Raw genomic sequence first — 7,922 nt, forward strand, 5'->3', positions numbered from 1 at the left:
CACTTGAGGATGAGCTAAGGCGCGCCAGTCCAGTGTTGAGTGGGACTTGGAAGCTGCCTTTCATTGCCTGTGTGGCCACAGAGACAGTTCCCTAGCCTCCCTGAGCTCCTATTATTCCCATGCTTGTAAAAGGAAGGTGAATAACATGCCTCCCAGCGCTCCTCTGGGGCTTGCGATAACCCATGTAGAGGGCCTGGCACCTGGTAGTAGTAGGCAAACAGCAACCTTCGGTTTCTATTCTCTTCCCCCTTCCACTCTGCCACGGGGCAGGACCCCTGGGCTTGAATGGAACAGGGGAATGGCATGGGTTAACCAAAGTTAACAGGGTTTCTTCTTGATCTTCCTCCCAACCCCCAGTCCTTACCTCACCCCTTGTATACTTAAATGTTATCATTAATCTCTCTAGCACCGCTTGGTCCCTAACCCATCACAGGCTCACCAGCTTTCTGCCCTGCCCTTTCATTCTTTCAAGTATCAACTCTGGCCCTTATCACCCACCTCAGGAAGCATCTCATAACCCTGATAAGTTAAAGGCCTTAAGGCCCCAGACCCATTTAACAAAGCCCTCGTCCTTTCCTGAGTAATGTCTTTTCCCACTTTTGCAAGCTCACTCCCTGAAGGGCCACCTTCTGTTCAGTGGTCACTGATGAACAAGAGAATGAAGAAAACAAGAAACAAAAGACACACAAACTTTAAGATTTGGCTCCATTATATATTTGCGATATTTTATTTTTTTCTAAAAACAATAAAAAAAATCAATTTAAAAAAGAAACATGTATTTAAATAAAAAAAATTGTTTTATAATACATTGAAATTTCGTATAACTAGTTATAAACGTCTTATTAAAGTTATTTACATTTAATGAGGGATATATTTACACGGAAAAATTGGGTAAAACTTTTTCAGATTTAAAAAAAAAATTCTTAAATACAAATCTGTTAAAGGAAACAAAACAAAAAAAAGGATGGCAAGCATAAAAAAATGTTCTTTTATGCCCAAAGTTCCATGTGAGGCAGTTTACATTATGGCTAAACCTTTCAGTCTGAAGACCCAGCCACGGTTGTGCGGTTTGCACTTGACCATGCGCAGTTGCAACAAGTTCGTGTCTTAATGGATGCTGCAGTGATGCCAGGAGGAACCTTCTCCCGTCCTTTCCCTTCGTAACGAGGGCGAAGTCTCGAGCGGTCCCAGTCCCTCCCTCCCGGAGGTCCAGTTTTAGGCACAAGAGTTCCGCAGCTGTTCAAGTTTGTGTTTCAACTGTTCGCGCCGTTTCCGCAAGAAGTCCTTCTCCGAGAGGAGCTTCTGCTCCTCCGCTTGGATGGCCAGGATGTAGGCGGTGGCCTTCTTCAGGATCACCACCTTGGGGGCCTTCTCGTTGTTTTCCAACTCGGGGATCTGGTCGCGCAGCGCGAAGAAGCTGCGTTTCAGCTCGTTCCTCCTCTGGCGCTCCAGGACGTTGTGCGTCCGCCGCTTGTCGTTCTCCTCCGTGTCCGAGGACCTGGGGCTGGCGCATCTGCGGTTGTTGCTGATCTGTTTGAGGACGCGGCCACTGTCCAACTTAGCCCTCTTGGCGGCGGGGTAGTCCTTCCGGGTGGAGGGGGGCGCCGCGTAATTGTGCTGGTGGGTGGACACGTGGCACCGCTTAAGGACCAGCGGGCTGTGGGGCGGTTTGCTGTGGCTTCTGGAAGAGGGGGACCCTGATTCTGACCTCTTGGCCGAGGGCTGCCTCTTCTCCACAGAAACAACATCGATTTCTTCCTCATCCTCTTGCTCTTCCTCTGGAAGAAAGGAAACAGAAGCCACCTGGTTAGCGACAACATTTCCATAATCTCAATTATGCAAATAGAAGGCGTTATTATTATACGAGGAAGGACCAAAGTGATCCCCAGAGAACAAACTAGCCAATCATCCCCTCCCACGAAGGCGGGATGACAGCTGGGTTTATGGCACAGGTGAGAAAATTACCATCTACCAGGAGACAACATTGGTGCCAATTCTTACCTAAGACTTAATGAGGCTTTGGGCACACCCAGCGCCAAGCACAATTCCCAAGCACCTCCTGTTTTTTAAGGGACTTTACCAAGAACCCATGTTGCAAAGGAGAGCTGCAAATTCTCTTGGTGTGAATTCAGCAACTCCCTATTTTACGGGAAGTTCGAAAAGAAAAGAAAAAAAAACCTTGCAGCTTTGCCAAGAGCCCTAGGGGGTGGGGGAAGGGAGAGAGTTCAATTTGGGAAAGGAGCTGCTTTCCAAGGTTCAAAAAAGGGGCTGAAGAGATCCCCACTTCTCAGCTCATTCGCTCTGAGGCACTTTCACTCCTTCGCAGCCCCAGGTGGGAGCCTGCCTGCCTGCCCGCCCGGGGCCACAGCCCCTCTTCCTAGATCTGCAGTCCATTACATTCCAACACCTCTCAGAAAGCGAGAGGGAGGCAATTCTTTCCCTCTCAAAGACATCAATCCTCTTAATCTCATTCACACTTCCCCCTTCCCCCCCCCTAGGGCAATTAAAATGCTTAAGAAAGGTAAGAGGGAGTGGATTGAGTTGCAAGATAAACCAGGAAGATTTAAAATCCCAATGAAATTCCTGAGGGGTGGGAGGGAAGGGAAGGGAAGGGGCTGGCCACTAGGGCGGTCTTAGGGGAAGGGATGGGAGGGAACAGTCCAGCCCAGTGTTTCTGGGGATGATGGAGCTCCCAGATGCTTCCAGACCTGCCCTTTCTTTCCCGAATAGAAGAAAAGCTGAAGCGGCCGGCTGCATTAGCCGCCCACGAGAAGAAGAAAGATAGCCAGACGCCCCCCTCTCCCCCCCTTTGTCAGGCATGCAGGGCTCCCACTTACCGGAGTCGCTGCTGGTGGTGGGTGGTGTCTCCTCGTGGAGCGCCAGGGGCTCGGGGCTGGCCCGCGGGGAGGAGTCGGTGGAGGAGAGCAGAGAGTCCGAGGACGGGGAGAAGGCGGTGGAGTCGGGGGAGGCGCAGGGCTTGGGCGAGCTGCCGTCGTTGAGCGGGTAGGGGAAGACCACGGAGGGGTCGATGCACTCGGAGGCGGCGGCGCTCAGGTCCTGCAGGTACAGGCTGGAGGTGGAGCAGGCGCCCTGCCCGCGGGCGGGGCTCCGGCCGCCGCCGTCTTTGCGCGCAGCCTGGTAGGAGGCCAGCTTCTCGGAGACGAGCTTGGCGGCGGCCGAGAAGCCGCTCCACATGCAGTCCTGGATGATGATGTTTTTGATGAAGGTCTCGTCGTCCGGGTCGCAGATGAAGCTCTGGTTCACCATGTCCCCTCCCAGCAGCTCGGTCACCATCTCCAGCTGGTCGGCGGTGGAGAAGCTGCCGCCGCCGCCGCCGCCGCCGCCGTCGTCCACGTCCCGCGGGGAGAAGGACGCGAAGGCGACGTAGGAGGGCGAGCAGAGTCCGGAGCGGCGGCTGGGCGACAGGGGCGGCGTGGGCAGCAGCTCGAATTTCTTCCAGATGTCCTCGCTGGGCGCGGGCGGCTGCAGCTCGCTCTGCTGCTGCTGGTGGTAGAAGTTCTCCTCCTCGTCGCAGAAGAAATAGGGCTGCATCGAGTCGTAGTCGAGGTCATAGTTCCTGTTGGCGAAGCTGACGTTGAGGGGCATCGCGGCGGCCTGCGACAGGGGGCACACAAAGGGGGGCGATCGTTAGTGAAGGGGGGCGTCTAGGCTGGTGCCTCACCCCGGCGCAGCGCGCGCCACCATCGTGAACCATTCCCCTTCCAGCGCTATTCCGCCCCCAAATGGGCCAGTGGCCGGAGGGGCGGGGGCCAAAGGAGCGCCCTTGCGCCGGCCTCCGGGGGACCCCCCCCCCCCCCCCTATCGCGGACACATATTTGGTGAGCCAGCTGCGGGGCGCCAGCGGGACTTTTGTTCCCCAGGAGCCCGAGCGCCAAGCCTGGGGTTCGGCCCCGCAGCTGGAGAGCAATGGAAACGGGCTCTGGCCTCGGGAAGAGGCCGGGCGAGGCGGCGGCGGGGAATGCAATGTGCCAACCCGAAAAGTTTTGCCGCACCTGGAGGAGAAGGCGAGGGGCGCTGCGGCGGGAGCGGCGGCGCCCCTTCCCCCGCGGGTGCCTCCGCCCCTCCCAGCCGCCCTCTCCTCCTCCTCCATCCCCACCCCCAGCGCGCCCTCCCTCCCTCCTTTGCCAGCTTTTCTTCTTTTCCCTCGCCGGCTGGTGCGGCGAGCTCCGCCGCGGGCTTTAACACACCCCCCCCCCCCGCCCCATAAATAAAAGGGGTGTATGAGAGAATAACAGAGGCGCCTCCCTTCAACGCCCAATACGGCGACGCAACTGCGCCAGAGACCCTGCTGCGAGTCTGCGCCCGGAGCGGGGGCGCCCTCCCCTCCCTCCGCCCCGGGCAGCAGCTGTTCGGGGGGAAAAGCCCGGCTCCTCGCGGTCCCTCTGCACCTCAGGGGCGCGGGGACCCCGACGCGGCCGGGGAGCCAAGGCTGGGGGCGGAGGTTTGCCCTCGTTTCCTAAGTCAATGGCCAGGAGAATCGGACACATCCCTGCCCGAGCCTTCCCTCTCCGCCTCCTGCGCCTCCCCAACACCAAGTCCTGACACCCTGGTACGCCGAGATCTTTAATTCTATTATTCTTTTTAGGAGCCAAATGCCAACTTATGAGAAGGAGCAGGGGACGAATTGGAAACGCCGGGGGAATCGGCGGGCGGGACGCGCCGCAGTGTCTCCGGCTGTCAGAAATGCAGTAAAAAAAAAAAAAAAAAAAAAGCTGAAATTTAAATGCCCTTTCGGAGACGAGGAAAAGTCAGCGGCTGCGGCGCTCTCTCGATCACACAGAAGGATAGTAATCCTTACTCCAAGGAGCTCAAGATGCAAAGGGCTTTCTGCTCCCCACGAAGCACAGCTTCCCCCCCAGAGCCCCCCAAAAACCAAAGCAATTAATGCAATAAAGCAGGAATGCCCAGCCCGCCGGGCGCTGCGTCAATATCCATAGGCAAAAACCTCCAAAGGCTTAAAAACAAACAAAAAAAAACGCACACCCGGTTTTCCCTCTGCTTTCCATCCTCCCATCTTGACAACTCACGGTACCCCATCCAGTTCTGCTTCGGTCCCCACCCCACCCCGACCTACCACAACTACTCCGAGAAAGTGTCAATAATCCCGGGATGGGAGAGAAGACACCCCAACTCGGGTATTGGACGCATCCCATCAATAAAGCGGTAGGAGAATAAATTAAAAGACAAGCAGATCCGAGGGCTTACCGGGTTTCCCACTCTCCGAAGGAAATCCAGGTTCCAAAAGGGGGCGAGGAGCGCCTTGCAGAGGAGCGGGTCGTAGGCAGCGGCCCGGAGAAGTGTCCCCCCAAATAGAAGATCTCCGCTCCTTGGGAGAGTCGCGTTCTCGCCGGGGTGTTGTAAGTTCCAGGGGAAAGTGCCCGCCCGCTGCAATAGGCAAAGTTTTCGTGGCTGCGGCGAGGGCGGCGGGTCGCTGGCCCGGGGTCGGCGGGCAGGGTGGGGAGGCGGAGGCTGGGCCGGAGGTGAAGCCCCGCTTTCACTCCGGATCTCAGCCCCGGGCGCCCGGAGCGCGCCTCTGCTCGCCCGGCTCGCTAGGTTCCCTCCGGCTGGTCCGCCCGCTCGCTCCCTCTGCCTCTCGCTGGAATTACTACAGCGAGTCCGATAAGCCGGCTTTTATAATCGATTCCCCTCCCCTCGGTTTATTTCGATTCCCCTCCCCTCGGACCTTTTTCCCGCCAAGCCTCGGAATAGCCCTGCCCTTGCCGAGGCGGCTGGGAGGGAGGAAGGCGGCGGCCGGGACCCGTGAGCCGCGGTGGTGGCTGCGGCAGCTGCAAGAAGCGCAGCCCGGGGGTTCTCGGCGGGGCAGACCCTCGCCTATAAAGGGCCGGTGGGCGGGGATTCGCGAGCGAGGATCTTTTTTCTCTCCCTCTCCCCTCCAGCTTTGGGAATCCGGGAGGGGCGGCGGTGCCGAAGGAGGGCAGGGGAGGAGACTGAGCCTGGAAGCCCAGCACTCCGGTGCGCGGAGGGATCGGATGTAAATAGAGTTAGGTCTTTGCATGAATTAGCCGAGCGCGCCTTCCATTTTCTGGCGCTGACGCTCAGACCCGCTCCCTTTCTCTGCGGCTCCTCGGGGGGCGCAGCGCTCTGGTTGACAGGCCGCTCCCCCGGCCTGCGAGCTCCCATCATCCCGGGCGGAACAGCTTGAGCTCTCGACCCCCGAGAACACACACCGTGTGCCCACGGCCACGACAGGCACGTCCCGGGCGGCCGGGCGCTTCCCTAAGGCTGGGGAAAGGGCAACTCTTGGAATAAGTCCTACGCAGAGAGGAGGGAAGAAAGGCTGTTGATGGGCGCGCGCGGAGTGGGTGCGAGGTGTTAGTGTCGATGGGGCTAAGCGATAAGATAGAGGGAGAAAAAATGATGCCCGGGATGATTATTAAAACAACGCCGCAGCGCACTGCCACGTCTACTTAGGAGAGCGCGTTAGGAATAAATGCCCATTGCATCTGCTGGGGGTGTTACGCCTGCTGTGTGGCTAGCTGTCTCGGTTGGGTACCTTCCACCAGCATGAGTCCCCTTGTGCTCCCCACGGAGGGCCCCTCGGAGTCCCAATTCCGCAGCCAGGTTTCAGGAAAATCCCATTGGCGCCCGTGGCTCAGGTTAGCAGCACCAGTCCAGGGCTCCCAGGTTTGGGGGAAATCAAAAGGCGCCAGACGGGAGAATATTGGGGAGGGGGGGGAGGTGGCCAGAGCCGAGAGACCGGACCCCCCAGAAGGGGGGAAGAGGCGAGCTCGCGGACCTTGCCTGGGGTACCAGCAAAAAACTCCAGGGAGGGAAACCGTTAACTCTTTCCTCCTTGGACAAACCGGACGTTTAACTTCCTTTCCGAGTCTTCTGTTCCCTTTATTATTGGAATCATGATCGTGCACGAAATAATGCATTGATTCTGATCAAAGGAGAGGAGCCAAGTATTACTTCCCTGCCTTTTGAGGGGAAGGGGGAGGGAGAAGGGGGAGGGGGCGTGAGCCAATTAAAAATTGGCCGAATTTCAGGCAGGAGTAATTTCCTAGTTCAGTGACCCTACATTTTTGTTCTGCATGCCTTAGTGAAAGTTCGTACGTACAACCCGCGTACATCTATGTACATTTCATGTACACGTCGACCCAGAATGTTGCCCAACACGACATATGATTAGCTCTCTGTCTGAATGGATCTGTATTTAATATTTAATGCACATTCGCTCGGAATTTGCGATTTGGCACTATCCCCTCCCTCCCCCCGCAAAGGCATTTTAAGTAAACTTTCCCACCTCTCACCCCACCCCACTCCCTTCCATTCCAAAACAGAAAAAAAAATTCGGAGGGGGGGATCGCGCGTACGTTGTGTTTGTATTCAAGGTAAATCATTAGCCATTGCGTTTGCAGCTCAGCGTTCGATTGTTGAATGAGTAGCAACTTCCTCCAAATCAGGCGCACAGCACAATTCAGCTTTAAGGATTGCGAATTGCTCCAGCCCCCAGGCCTCTGCCGCAAACGCGGGGAGCGACCAATCCCTGGCGGTGGTTTTGCTGCAAAGTATTTCCCCCGCCCCCCTCCCCCCCTCCCCGGCCTGCCCTGGCGCTGGGGTTTGCGAAAGTTAAAGTAAGTGTGCCCTCTACTGGCCGCTGAGATCACCGCGTCAGGCTGACCGCTGCGGGCTGGGGGTGGGGGGGGGGTGGGGGTGGGGCAGGGGCCCCCGGAGCTCAAGGGTTATGGTGGGAGGAAGGATCCTGGGGCCCCTGAACATCAGTTTCCAGACAGCTCTTCAGCATTCCTGCAGTCGGGCTGCCGAGGGGGCGGGAGGAAGAGGGATTCCTGCAGGGAAAAGCGCTTCAGAGGCGGCTTTTCACCACAGAAGCGGCGGTAAAAATTAACCCATCACTCCTTATTGACAATGAACATGGC

General features: G+C 57.1%; 1 protein-coding gene across 1 annotated transcript; it reads right to left on the reverse strand.

The window, feature by feature from the left end:
• Nucleotides 1-691: 691 nt before the first annotated feature.
• MYC (MYC proto-oncogene, bHLH transcription factor) lies at nt 692-5,637 on the reverse strand. The gene is made up of 3 exons (XM_054708494.1): nt 5,227-5,637; nt 2,838-3,615; nt 692-1,778 (listed from the first exon to the last, which is right to left on the reverse strand). Exons 2-3 carry the CDS (start codon nt 3,604-3,606, stop codon nt 1,216-1,218), a joined length of 1,332 nt encoding a protein of 443 aa, XP_054564469.1. The 5' UTR covers nt 3,607-3,615; nt 5,227-5,637; the 3' UTR covers nt 692-1,215.
• Between the last annotated feature and the right edge of the window lie 2,285 nt (nt 5,638-7,922).

The sequence above is a fragment of the Eptesicus fuscus genome, chromosome 19, assembly GCF_027574615.1.
Source record: "Eptesicus fuscus isolate TK198812 chromosome 19, DD_ASM_mEF_20220401, whole genome shotgun sequence".
NCBI lineage: Eukaryota > Metazoa > Chordata > Mammalia > Chiroptera > Vespertilionidae > Eptesicus > Eptesicus fuscus.

Bases quoted from the DNA above. Each gene is read 5' to 3' on its own strand.
- MYC (XM_054708494.1), bottom strand. From the start codon at position 3,606: ATGCCCCTCAACGTCAGCTTCGCCAACAGGAACTATGACCTCGACTAC. The intron at 1,779-2,837 runs GTAAGTGGGAGC...CCTTTCTTCCAG, and splicing joins CACCACCAGCAGCGACTCCG to AGGAAGAGCAAGAGGATGAG.